We start from the raw sequence: 14,036 nt of genomic DNA on the forward strand, positions 1-14,036 counted from the left end.
AACTGCAGTCAACTGCATCGCTCTTCTCTCTCTCACACTCTCTCTCACTCACACACATGAAGTCTTACTCCTACTCCGAGCGGAAATGTGCCTCAGCTGAATGATCGACACTAATTACAGTGCGCAATGGGTTTATTTTTGCCGTAAAGAAATTATGATGGCAGATTAACGAGAAAGAACATTGTTGTGTAATAATATTTTAGAAATGGTTTAAAATATTGGTATGTAATAATAAATTAACATTAATATCAAATTAATATTGCTATGTTATTATATTATATTAAAAATATCCTCATATTCTAAATTTCATTTATCATTAAACAAAATTTTTTCATTTCTTTAAATATGTAAAAATGTAGAAACTGACACTCCCGACTTAAATATTTTTTAACATTCACAACAACAAATATATATGACCAATTTTATTACATTTTTATTTAGCATACACATCATATAATAATATTATATCATATAAATTTAAAAATGTAATTTTATAAAACTCCAATGCAGCTTTAATTTTATATATGTAGATACATATGTATATATTGTATATGCAATTAATTTAGTAGAATGAATTAAGTATTCAAAATGAATTTAAAATTTGAAATAAAGAATAATATCTAATGAAATATTTGAGAAGTATTCAATAATATATTAATATATTAATATTAGCTTACCTAAAAATAAAATGAAGAAGCCAGTTTTAATTTGAAGTTCACTACAAAAGAATAAAAGAATAAATATATATTTTAATTTTAATTAAATCTAACACAGCATAAAACTAAAAGGAAAACAGAATTTAGCCTAAGCATAACATATTAGGTCTTAATTTTTTTTTTTTCAAATACATTTTATCGTTCAATTAATATATTTATGGCACTCAATAAGATTTGCACCTGTTACTTGAATCAGTGCTAAGTCACATCAATATTAATATATATGAAGAATTAAATTGGCTTATTATATCTACGAACAATAGAAATAGTGATAAATATCAGTAAGTAAACAATTAAATATAATAACACATTGAATTTATATTTAACAAATAAAACAGACCCATTAAAATATGATTATTTTGATTTTAGTATCATGTCGCAAATAATTGAATGAATATTTCTATCTAGTTTAGCCATAAATAATTCTAAAAATATGCTCAGTTAGGCCAGAAATGGCTTTGTACTCTCAACCCATATATTATTATTTCCTTTTTCTGTGCGCTTTTCTGCTAATAGCGCCCACTGTGCACAGATTATTTGGTTCGACTTTAAATTTTCAGTGTGGTCGCCCTGAGCCTGTCGCCCTCGAATCTCAAGTAGCTGCCAGCTCAAGTGTTGTCACCAAATTTGTTTGTTTACGTTGCGGCCCTGGTTGTGCGGTTATCGTAATTCGATGCCACGAAAAAAAAAAACATAAAAACTCTGTGCAACGCGCCTTGAGGCGCCATCGAGGCACAGAGTCGAGCGCATGTCAAGTGGCCAAGCAAGCCAGCCCAAGACCCAAGTCCAGTTCGTATCCCTATAACTGTATGTGTATGTGTGTGTGTGAGTGTCAACTGCCAACTGTCAACTGTCAGACTGTGGGCCATTGTTTACGTTTTGTGCTGCGGCACCTGCGCACTGGCCACATAAACAATCCGAGCAGCCTGTACCAGAAACGAATGTCACGAACGGAATGCAAACAAGTGGCTGTGGCAGCACGCGACAAACTGTTGCCCTTGTGGAGAGAGACTGGCCAATGCCCCTCCTTTTCCCCAAAATCGATTGGTGGAGGACATGCGCAGTGGAGCAGCTGCTGGCTGACATATCGAAGGAAACTCCTTTTGATGTAGACACAATAATTGCGGGGCATGCCACTGAAAAGTATCTGGTGGTGCTGCTGCGTGTGCAGAACGTTCCCGTGCTTCGTCTGTAACGGTTCATAACATTTCTAGTGCGCTTTCAGTGTGTGGCCAGTGTGTGCGTGTGTGTGTGTCTGCTGCGTGCGTGTGTTTGTGTCTGTGTCTGTGCTGTGTGCTCCAGTAACAAAATAATAAAAATAAACACAGTCAAATTTGGTTGCCCGATTAATTTGCATCATTTGTAGTCGCATTACAAAGTCCTTCATAAGTTTGCTTTTTGCATTCGATTCGCTGCTGACTGTGTGCGTGTGCGTGCGTACGTGTGTGTGTGTTGCTTTCTTTGCCTTGGTTGCTCAACACGCACTACCACTCACGCTCACTCTGACACAAACACTCACACTCACACTCACACTCATACAAACTTAACGTACATCTACTCAGACCAATACACACGCATTTGTGAAAAGTGAAAGTGACGCCCCAAACTTGGAGAACGCGACGAGCTTTGACCACATTCATCTATATACACAAATATATATATATTTAAATATATATATATAAAGAGAGCTAAATATATAAATCTTTTGTACTTCGTCAGAGCGCTTATCAAAGTAATTTCGTAATTTCGTAATTTCGCCTAATTCAAATCTGTTGCTGAGCTCTTTCTCAATTTTAAATCCCCATTTAATCTACAAACAGCCCTCGCCCCACGCCCCTCGCATCTTGTGGCCCGTGGCCCTTCTATTTATGCGTAGCACATACAAATTTTTGCACACACTTATACACAGCACAAATTGCTTGTCCCGACCAACAACAACCCCAATCTTCAATCCTCAGCCCCCCACCGCCCCAACCCCCAAAATTGTCCACGCATGCTGTAAATTCAATAAATACTTTTCGGCATTCATTTTGTAAATTCTCATTATTCATTTTGTCTTTTTTTTGGCCTTGCGATTCGCTTTTCTTTCTTCTTTTCTCGAATATTTCCAAATGTTTGCAGTCAAAATGATATAATATTAAGCACGCTGACGGATCTCGAAATCCGTTGATTTAAAAACTTTATACATTTCTCAAACTGAACCACAAATCAAATTCAACTTGCAACAGGTAAGTGCAAAGCATTTTTCCCGCTTTCTTTATTTTTTGTTATTTAATTCAACAGGGTTTTTTAGTCTAAAATTCAGGTAACATTCCAAGTTTGGAAAATATGTATATTTTTAATTATATTGAGCAGTTTTTTACCCGTTTTTCGTACTTTTTTCTGCATGTTCAACACTCATATTTCGATTCATGACGTTGATACCCTGAAAGTCCCCCTGAGGGCGCCCTGCGCCTGCCCGTCAAGGACCGACTGTACATTTATCTATTTCCCGTTGCTACTGTCTACAATTGTTGTTCATGTTGTGGGGAATCATCATGCTCGTTCGCCATTTGAAAGGAGCATATTGGTCTCTGTACAAATTCTGTCAATTTGCTCTTGAGTCATTCTTAAAAACCTGATAAATATATAGCTATAAACCAATATACTGCAACTCACACAACTTATTTAAATATCTCTAAGCGTTTTTTTGTTCTCCAAAACTTTCTATATATAGTGTTATATTCGTGTAGTAAATTCCTTTGAACGTCTTCCATTTTTACTCTTTTTAAATTCTGAAAACCCTTTGCATTTATTAAGTCACAAAAGAGCATCTAGCAGTCGGCAATGTTCGACTGCAGCATACATATTGGATGTAGTTGTTATTGGTGTTGTTGTGGTCCTTGTGTCGTGGCTCCTCTCGCTATTGTAGCTGTAATTTATTTGCCTTTGCTACGTTCAAGGACACATCCAGTGCAGGTGCTACACGCACGGCTAACCACAGACGGGCACACAGACAGCCAGAGACAACAACTGTGGGGCTGAGCTGTTGTTGTCTGTGTGCCTGAATTACAATTTAATTACTTGGGGAGTCCTTGCAGACTTAAAGGATCAGCGCCAGCCACAGCCACTGAGGCAGCCTCGATGTGTGTACTATATATAAACGCCTTTTTCCAATTAAGTTCCGTTTTGGCTGGCAAGCTAAGCCCAAAGCTCGAGCTAAGTCCTGAATGGCCGCAACGCAACCCACACGGAAATCAATGCTTAAATGTCAACTGAACGCCTGCCTTTCTGTTTTGCAGTAAACCCAAATGCCCGAGGCATTGATACTACCCGGCATGGCTGACGCAGAGCCGGACTTATCAACGTTCGAGAATAAAACGGGACTCGCCGAGGACATGAAGTTCCTGGCTTCAATGCCCGAGCTATGCGATGTCACCTTCCTCGTTGGCGACACCCGCGAGCCCGTCTGTGCCGTCAAGGTAGGTGTCAATATATATATCTATATCTATATCTATAGGATAAACGTGTGTGTGTGCCTGCGTATGCGCTCGAAACCAGGTCACTGCGTAATCGACGTAGCATCCAGTCCAGTTGAGAGCCCTATCCTCTATCATGATTTCTTCCTGTCACAGGCTGTGCTGGCGTCGCGTTCGCGCGTTTTTGCCAAAATGCTCTACGCTGCACCGTCACCGCAGCGAAAGAGGGAGACTACCACCAAGGAGAACAAGCTGCGACTCTTCCTCAAGCGCTCCTCGGAGCCCCTGCTCAATCTACAGAATGCCGCACAACAGGTTCGTAGTCTCATAATCGATTAACTTCAAAGGGGAGGGCTTTGGATATGTGTATGTGTATCTGTTTGTATCTATGTGTGTGTGTGTGTGTGTGTGAGAGAGAGAATATGTGTGTGTGTGTGCTGATTGGGGCATCTATTCGATTTTGAATCAATGGATATTCTGTTCTATTATTTATGTACATTGTTGTAAATATGTATTTACTAAATACCTTCATTAATATCTATGTAACTTTTTTTGTGCGTACTCTGTTGTGACTCCATCCCCAAACATCCAAACATACATAAACCGAAAAATTACAAAATAATCAAAATTAAACACAACACCAAAAATAATATCCATAATAATAGAGAACCGGTTTCACCCAACAATTAGCTCCGATACCCGAGGTAAACGCTTAGTTAACCAAAGCGACAAACTCTATGTATGTGTATGTGTATGTGTGCGTGTACGTGTACGTGTGCGTATATAGAGTAATTTGTTATAATTAGTAGCTGTGTCCTAGTTAATAGTACAGTGAATCCTCTAATTTTATAAAGGAGTAAATTGTAATCTAAAATTATAATCTAAAATTTATACAACTAATCTAAATTTTAAAGTAACTTATTTACTAGTTCAAAATTATATTCATCGAGAGTTCACTGTACTTACTGTGCGTATGTTGTATATAGTATGTGCGCTTAAAGGCAGGCTTTGAAGAGAGACTTGCCGTTATAAGCTGTATATATTTATTAAATGTCTAGTACTACTCTTTCTAAAACTACGATCCAAACTGCATCGAAAACTGAATAAACTTTATATAGGATACGACAAATTTATTAATATTTGTAACACTTTGATCTTGTTTGTCTTGAAGAGTTCGTTAAACCAAGCTTCCTCCTTTCTGCTCAGTACTTGAACTAAGTTTGTATATAAGAAATATCTTTCATAAATATTATATCGTCTATATTCTATATTCTATCGCTTCCAACTACCTCTATATATCCATGTCCCTTATGCCCTGCACTTGAACTTTATTCCCGTTCTATAGATACACTCTGTTCTATAAGTATACCTACAGTTCATGTTTTATGTGGCCAACTATCATAACTAATCATTGAGCTTGTGTTTGAAGTGTTCTTGTTCTACTACCTTCTGTTAGCCGTAGTCTCTTTCAGGTCATTCGAAATCAGTTTTGCTAACATCCGCTTGTTTTTACAGCCCTCTGGTCAACAGCATCAGACGCTGATCATTGAGGAGTTCGAGCCGGATGTCTTCCGTCAGCTCATCGAGTACATTCACACCGGCTGTGTGACCCTGCAGCCGCGCACCTTGTTGGGTCCGTATTGAAAGCAATTATATATAGATCCTTTTAGCTAACTTAGTTTTTCTCTCTTGTAGGCGTCATGAATGCTGCCGATTACTATGGATTGGAGGAGCTGCGTCGCGCCTGCGCTGGCTTTGTGCAGTGCTGCATCAATGTGGACACCGTCTGCGCCCTGCTGGCCTCCGCCGAGCGGTACATCCAATACAAGTGCACCAAGACGCTGGTGCAGAAGGTGCTCGAATTCGTAGACGAGCATGGCAATGAGGTTCTGAATCTGGGTAGCTTCACACTGCTGCCGCAGCACGTAGTGCGTCTGATACTCGCCCGGGAGGAGCTGCGGGCCGATGAGTTCACCAAGTTCCAGGCGGCGCTCATGTGGAGCAAGAAGTATTTCGATAACAATCCGGTAGGCCTTCAATGATCCCCAAGGGAAGATCGAATAACCCGTGTTGTCCCTCTCCCATCCAGAACATTGACATCAAGGAGATATTGGGAACCTTTCTGGAGTACATTCAGTTCCATAAAATACCCGCCAATGTGCTGATGCGCGAGATCCATCCGCTGAACTTGGTGCCCTATGCAATAATCATGAACGCTCTGGCCTACCAGGTGGGTTGTGTGCTCAATCGTCCATTTGCTGTTGGCTGCTTTGCTGTTTATATAACTCAGTATCATTCATGCCGCATCATTTGTCTGTCTATCTATCCATCTATCCATCTACCTGTCTGTCCATCTGCCTTTCCATCTGTCTGTCGATGCACTATTCAACCATCTGTCGCCCATCGCCTATGCTATCCATCCTGTTGTCCCCCTTTATGTCTGATTCTACAAATTGCAGGCAGACCCAGAAAGCATCGACCCCGGAAAACTGTCTCCCAACTCTAGCCGAGTAAGGCGCGCCCGTCAAAATCAAGGAAGGTCCATGTCCGTGCAGAGCTCGCTGGACCCGTACGGGTCGAACACCACGCTCAGCTCCAGCGGCAGCAGCGACCCCGCCAGTGGACCGCATCACAGCAACTAACATAGGTTGAACGGCCCCTCCTCCTCCTCCTCGTCCCACAACCAGCCACACCGCCACCGCCACCACCACCAGTCGCTGCCCAAGATACGCAAAGCCAAATCACAATCGTTCCGCACTCGTCGCAGCCCCTCCGAGCGTCGCAGTCCCAATGCTCCGACTCTCACCCTCAACACAAACGCTGCCAGCAGCGAGAAGAAGCGCAGTCCGCTGACACCGAAGAGTCCGGTGATGCCACAGCCAGAATCCAAGAGTCCGGGCAGCAGCTCGCAGAAGACGCCCACCACGCTCTCGCGCCAGGGCACGCTGCGTGCCTCCAGTCGACGTAAGAACAGCGGCCAGTTGTCCATCTCGCTGAGCGCTCAGAGCCAGGGTCGGCGCAGTCCGGCGGGTCTCAACGATCGCAGTCCGCAGGGCCGCCGCAGCCCGCTCTTTCCCAGCAGCGGCCTGAGGTCCCCGAATGAGCAGCCCAGTCCGACGGCGCGTAGTCCCACAGGGGACTCTCAGCGACGCAGCCCGACCTTCAGCATACAGATCCATACGCAGGAGCGCCGCTCGCCCCTGGGCGCAGTCGCACCCTCGGACTTCAGTTGCCAGGCGGGGCCATCGAACACGAGACGCAGTCCCACATCCACTGTGCACGTGCAGGACATGGCCACTGAGCCGGAGGAGACCGGCTTCATTGGGCTGAAGCGAAACTCGATAAGTCTCTTCACGCCCATTTACTTTGCCAGCGAGAAACGAAGTCCCATGGGACCCATACCGCCCATTACAGTGTCCAATCCCGCCGAGACCTACAAGAGTGCAGAGCGCGAACGTGAGGCAGCCGAGGCGGCTGCTCGGGAGAAAGAAAAGGAAGCCGCCCAGGCCCAGCCACAGCCCGAAAAGAAGAGCGTTATGCGAGAGATCCTGGCCTTTGTGCGCAAACCATCGAAGCACCTGACGACGCGCACCAATCGCTTTGCCAATGCGTTCACCCGGGCCGAGTCTGGCTCCTCCAGCGGACCGCTCATACGGCAGAGCACGTTCTCGGCCAGCCCGGCTGCCTCGTCGACGGCCGCCAAGAGTGCCGTGCAGAAGCAAATGTCCGAGGTGGGCTTCGAGCCGAAGATGTCGCTCAAGTTTGCGCATTACACGAAGATGTCCCTGAAGCTGCGTCGTCTGGCCCGTCGGGAGGAGGAGGAGAAACAGCAGCAGCAGCATCAGCCTCAGCAACAACAGCAGCAGCAGCAAAAGTCATCGGCGGTCAGCTCGGCGTCTGGGTCGAAGCGAGCCAGCACGGACTCGAATGCGGGCAACGTACAGGATCAGGTAGGTGCAAGCGGAGCAGAGGAGGAGCTGCCATTCGAGCTGGCGAATGTGCACTTTGAGAAGGTAGGTGAGTCCTATATCAAGCATGAGCGACTCCGCGAACTGGTCGAGCCCGAACTGGAGGCCGAGGACGAGCCCGAAGAGGGCGAGCCGGAGCAACCGGATGCAGCCATGGCGCAGTTCGTCGAGGAAGTGACCAACTCCCTGAAGGTGGTCGCACTCAATGGCGAGAACGGAGCACCGGCTGTCCATCACTTCACGCGGCGCTCCGAGAGCCGGGAGCCCATCGAGCCGCGTATCAGCGAGGAGCGTGAGTCCGACTCGAATGATCTGATCATACCCGACGATCTGCGCGCGGAGCTAACGGAGATTTTGAAAGCCTATGCACCAGAGCCAGTTTATGTTAATCTGCAGGCGCTGCGGCGCGAAATCGAGGAGGCCGAGGCGGTGGCACGTGCCGTTGCAGAGGCAGCCGCCGCTGTGGCGGAAGCAGCTGCAGCTGCAGCTGCGGCGGCACCGTCAGCGCCCGAGAAGCTGCCGCTGCAGTGTCCTACTATTGAGTTTGAGCCGCCATCGCGTCGTTCGTCCTTCGATCCGCCGCGCTCGCCGTTCCTGGAACAGCTACGCAGTCCGGGCGTCGATACGGACACAGATCTGATCAATTTGCAGCGTCTGGACTCCGGCGGCGACAGTTTTGAGATGGTCGACGGCGATCGCAAGTCCAGTCGAGCCGAATCCAGTTTCGATTGCCCCTACTCCTCGCGCGACACCAGCTTCGATGTGTCCATATCCCGTTATCAGTCCACCAGCTACGAGGATCAGACCTCTAGCTTCGAGATCGTCGACACGGACGATCGCCGTCGACACATTGATCTGCGCAAGAGCTCGATTGAGCTCGTCGATGCGGAAACCTTTCAGCGATCCGGCTCCTCCTGCGGTCGCAAGTCCTCCCTGGAGACCCACTTCGATTACACGCCGTCGGAGACGAGCGGCATGACGCCGGCTCGATCCCCGAACTTCCCCATGACCAAGAAGCAGAAGGCCGAACATTTCCGCCAGCTGCACATCTCGCCCTTCAGTGCCTTCTCGCGGGCACGCAGCCCGCTCTCGCAGCAGACCTCCTCCAATTACAGCTCGCGCGACAGCTACGACTCCAGCTCATCCTATCCGCACGGTCATGAGCCGCAGCGCAGCCCCTACGCTGACCCCAGCAAGAAGCACTTTCCGCTGACCATCAAGCAGCGCGAGGAGGAGGTCAAGACATTCCTGTGCACCGATGCGCGCTGTGCCTCGATCTTCGAGCCGCGGCCCAGCTCGGTGCTCACCCAACAGCTCTCCACGGGCTCCATGTCCACGCCCTCCGCCTCCGGCTACACCAGCGCTCCACGCATACCGAGCGCCTTGAGCGGAGTGACTGGCGTGCCCGCCTCTGGCACGGGCGTCGGCATGCCCATGGGCATTGGCGTAGGCCCGGCGAATGCCTCGCTGGGTTCCTGTGGCTTTTCCAGCGGCAGCGAGTTCGAGCCGCCCTCGCCGCGGCGGGCGGCCAGCGCCTCGCCCAAGCACACGTTCACATTCCGCATCGTGATGAAGAAGGTTGACAGCTCTCCGGAGGCGCTGTGCCCGGAGCGGCATCGCTCGCGCATCATCGATCGCTATCGGCGCCGGGATAGTCGCCGCAAGCGCATCCACGATGCGGGCAAGAGTTTCTAAACGGCGATCGAGGGCACGAATTAATCAAATATTTAGAGAAGCCCCCAATGATAGAGATAGGGAAATGTTTCTTAAACTTTAATCAATGTTCGTTCCTCACCTGAGTCAGCAACCCATGTGTATCTGTTGATCGACATCTCAATCCCAGGCAGCAATCTGTGTGTGCGCTGTGAGACGATATATTTGTCGCAGGCATACAGTTTTTTTCGACAATCTAAGTGTTATTCAATCCAAGGATTTGCCACAAGCAACCCCCTCGGCAACCCTCTAGTCGTAAGTTCTTACAGAAACTCAATGCGAAGATCAAACTTTATAAAATGGTTCTGGTTTTTAGGCCGTTTCAAAACTCTATGCTAGGTATTTGTATTTGTAAATGAGGAGTCCTTGAATAAATCTATTTATATACATATAGATATATAATGTATAGGCTAAGTTAGATCATTTTTACATGTAGGCTAGCACACTTCATTAACATTTAATCATCTTCAAGGATAACGCTCGGCTCATGCTTGCGAGGTACAAATGAAAATTTACACTACAAATTTGTTGCTAAGCTGCTTGAAAAATCTTAAAAAAAAAAAATAAATAAATAAATAAATAACAAACAAACAAAGAAATTCTAAAAAATCTACAAAATATATGTGAAACAATAATTCCTCCCACGATTTACCTGATTACTAATTAAAAGAGAACATTTATATGTATACCTGATAAATGTTTATCTATACTTATACATATATATATATGATCTTGCATTAATGTTAATAACTCAATGTTGTAATGTTTGTGGTATATTGTGAACAAATATTACGAGTATGTGCGCATTTTACGTGGTTCCTGTTATATAGATATAAATATATGTATAAATATGTATTACAAATTTTGATGGACTAGCTATTACATATATTTATACATGTATAATATTGTTAAATGATCAATTCTTGATGTATAAAAGTCTGCTATTGCAAGGGACAACGTTTATTGTTTAAACTTAAGACTAAACTAAACTTAACTAAGGAAAGAATCGTTAAATCAAATTTAAATTATATTAGGCATTTGCTATATATACCCTATATATGTATGTATACACACATGCATATGTTAAAGTAAATCTAAAGCTGGATTTGGGGCCGTACTTAAATCTTAAAAGAAAAACTTTTGTGCCGAAAAATATTTTAAAAGTTAAAAATTTATATATAAAGAGTCAAAAAAAAAAAAAAAAACAAACAAGAATACAATATGAAATGATTCATATTTCGTATTGTTCATGTTTGTTTGTGAGAGAAAGAGGAAACTAAACTTAAGCAATCTATGTGGTGTCTAAGAAATTCGTAAGTTTATTAACTAAGAGCAGCTGTCAGCATAATTTAGATAAACCAATGAAAAATCCAGAAATGCAAAAGCAAAGCAAAAGAAAATGATATCAACATTTTACAGGTATTTACGCATATAAAGCATTTAATTCTATATACTATATACATCTATTAATATATTTATTGTACTTACACGACATTGACAACAACAACAACAACATGAGCCACATCTGCATCGGCATAGAGTATGCATATGTATGTACTATATATATGATAAACCCTGCTGTGCAAACCCAAAACAATTTTGTTCGTACAACTAACATGAATGCAAGTAGTTGAAATGTTGCTATATTTTGATTTGTAGTTGCTTGTTTTTTAAAACTAAAACGAAACGCTTGACAACAATCCGTAGTACTCGAAAGCGATGTCAATTTTGATTTGCCTGTGTATGCGAGCGCTTGACAGATAGCTCCCTCTGTCACTCTCTCTCTCTCTCACTGTGTGTCAGCTGAGGGAGTGAGCGAGAGCGAGAGCGGGACAGAGGAGAAAACAGCCAACTACAAATTTCACAAATGCGACTTTCTTCTATTTACAGACATTTTACCTAGCGGATTTATTGGATGTGGAATGCGCAGGCGTGGCCATATGCATTTTTATCACAAATAATTATATATAGATATTGAGTGTGAGAGAGGGGAGAGGAGAGAGTGAAATAGAGAGAGTTGCAGTTGAAAACGTGTTCTTTACAGTTCAAGTTTATACTTTATACGTTTCTATCGTTATCGTTGCAGTTATCGAGCTATCGAACTTATCATAAGTATATATATGTATATGTATGTGTTTGTGTGGCCATTCGTTTCGCCAAAATTATAGTTTATGTGCGTTTTATTGTAACAATTGAGAAATAAATCCCGATTCAATGTCGTTATTTGAAAAAAAAAAAGAACTACTTCTTGGAATATCCACTTTTATTATTTGCTCGGCCCTTACAGGCGCGCATCCGTGTGCAGGGCGAGGACGCCGTCGAAGTCCTCGGCTCCGATGTGAATGTAGCCATAGCCATTGCCGTCCACCTTCACCGACTTGCCCGTACAGGCGCCATTAACCAAGTTGCCGGAGATGACGTCGCAGTACTCGCCCGCGGGCAAGCAGGTTTGCAAAGTCTCCGAGAGGTCGTAGAGGTTGTTGTTGAAGGCGACGAAGCCCTTGGAGCCGCGACAGAAGGCAATCTGGTTGTCGCCATTGTCCCACCAGTTGTTCATCTGGGTGCCGCGGACGGCGTTCTTGAAGGCCACCATGTTGTAGATCTGGCGCCAGCGATGCTCACAGATCCAGCCGTTGATGCAGCCGCCGTCCTCATCGAACTCCGGCGAGATGATGCGCTCCTGGGCATCCTGGGGCGGCGCCTGGTCGCGATCATCGAAGCCAAAGGAGCTCATCACCTGGCTGATGCCATAGGGATAGGCCAAATGGAAGGCGGTGGCCATCTTGTACTGCTTGGGCGACTTGTAGTTCAGCTCCTGGTCGCCGTCGCGCTGATTGTCGTGGTTGTCCACGAACGTCAGCGCCTGCTCCGAGGGCAGGAATCCCCAGTCGGTGCCCCAGCTCGATAGCCATTTCAGCGCATTGTTGCCACGGAATGCCTTGCCGATTTCCTCTGAGAAACGGAACTCGGTGACGGCTCCCAGGGGCGTGTACTCATCCCGCGAGACCGTCTCGTGGCCATGATCGATGACCTCCTGGTAGATGAAGGGCCGTGCGTTGTGGGGGAAGCCGTGGTCTGTGTTCAGGTTGCGCGTGTGGCTGTAAATATACTGAAATGCTAGTTAAATACTGGACTGTTCCAGCTCCAGCTACTCCAAGTCTCACCTCCAGATCACTGGCAGCCATGTGCTTGGCCGCATCCACGCGGAAGCCAGCGACGCCGAGGGTGATCAGGTGATCGAGCACCTCGATCAGCTGCCTTCTCACGTAGTCGCTGCTCTGGTCGAGATCCTTGAGGCCCACCAGCTCGCAGTGCTGCACCTGGAAACGATCGTTCCAGTCGTGGATCTCGCAGCTAGGATGGAAGTCCTGCTGTGTATAGGGCACGCCCGGGAATGATTTGCTACTGGGCTCAGCCACCGATCCGCCAGTGCCTCGGGCAGTGCCCACCCAATCGCCGGACATGTGATTGAGCAGAACGTCCACATAGATGCGGACGCCCACATCGTTGCAGCGGCGCACCATGTCGGCGAACTCGAGCTCGTTGCCGGAGCGTGTGATCAACCTGTAGGAAATGGGCTGATAGCGCTCCCACCATGGACGACCCTCGGACACGATGTTCTCGGCCACGGGGCTCACTTGGACGCCCGCGTAGCCATGCGGAGCGAGAAAGTCCTCGCACTCCTTCGCTATGTCCGCCCACTTCCATTCAAAGAGATGCACGATGGTATTGCGGTTGCCCCACCAGTGGGGACTGTGCTGGGCCACCGCCAACCCGGCTAACAAACAGACTAACGTTAACTTAAGCATGGCCAAGAACTGTTACTGAAAGCCACGCGACGATCCGCTCTTATATACATACGCCTGCTAATCTAATCAGCACCTGACCAGGGATTTACAGGCTTCGTGTGGAGCCAATTTACTGCCCGACCAATGGCGAATTTTACGCGAATTTATGACGGCCGCAGCTAACTGTCATGTTGACCTATGGTAATAGTCTTCGAACAACAACATGACTCAGATGACCAGCCAAAATATGTGTATTTGCGATAATAAATATTGATATGCCTGGCAGAGAAGCTTCGCTAACTGTATTTATATTTACAATACATTCGTTCGAACTTTGAAGCAGCCAAAATATACTCTGTGATTATGACAAACTTATTTAACCACGATACAATT

At 45.8% G+C, this 14,036-nt stretch overlaps 2 protein-coding genes across 4 annotated transcripts; one reads left to right on the plus strand and one right to left on the minus strand.

Moving 5' to 3' along the window:
- The first annotated feature begins 1,800 nt into the window (after positions 1-1,800).
- Positions 1,801-11,064, plus strand: gprs (speckle type BTB/POZ protein). Of its 3 annotated transcripts, XM_018012573.2 has the most exons (10): positions 1,801-2,448; positions 2,838-2,944; positions 3,998-4,177; positions 4,331-4,489; positions 4,840-4,878; positions 5,690-5,807; positions 5,870-6,201; positions 6,264-6,404; positions 6,634-6,684; positions 6,862-11,064. In XM_018012573.2, the coding sequence occupies exons 3-10, from the start codon at positions 4,007-4,009 to the stop codon at positions 9,835-9,837; spliced, it is 3,987 nt and encodes a 1,328-aa protein (XP_017868062.2). In that variant the 5' UTR covers positions 1,801-2,448; positions 2,838-2,944; positions 3,998-4,006; the 3' UTR covers positions 9,838-11,064. The 3 variants fall into 3 exon arrangements, with proteins under 3 accessions (XP_017868062.2, XP_017868061.1, XP_017868060.1); XM_018012572.2 differs by lacking the exons at positions 4,840-4,878; positions 6,862-11,064 and having other exon boundaries at positions 1,804-2,448; positions 6,638-6,827; XM_018012571.2 differs by lacking the exon at positions 4,840-4,878 and having other exon boundaries at positions 1,809-2,448; positions 6,634-6,958.
- Positions 11,065-12,097: 1,033 nt separating this feature from the next.
- Amyrel (Amylase related) lies at positions 12,098-13,801 on the minus strand. The gene is made up of 2 exons (XM_018012568.2): positions 13,020-13,801; positions 12,098-12,964 (listed from the first exon to the last, which is right to left on the minus strand). The coding sequence occupies exons 1-2, from the start codon at positions 13,662-13,664 to the stop codon at positions 12,137-12,139; spliced, it is 1,473 nt and encodes a 490-aa protein (XP_017868057.1). The 5' UTR covers positions 13,665-13,801; the 3' UTR covers positions 12,098-12,136.
- Between the last annotated feature and the right edge of the window lie 235 nt (positions 13,802-14,036).

This window comes from Drosophila arizonae, chromosome 5 (genome assembly GCF_054131065.1).
Source record: "Drosophila arizonae isolate 15081-1271.41 chromosome 5, UAZ_ARI_1.0, whole genome shotgun sequence".
Taxonomy (NCBI): domain Eukaryota; kingdom Metazoa; phylum Arthropoda; class Insecta; order Diptera; family Drosophilidae; genus Drosophila; species Drosophila arizonae.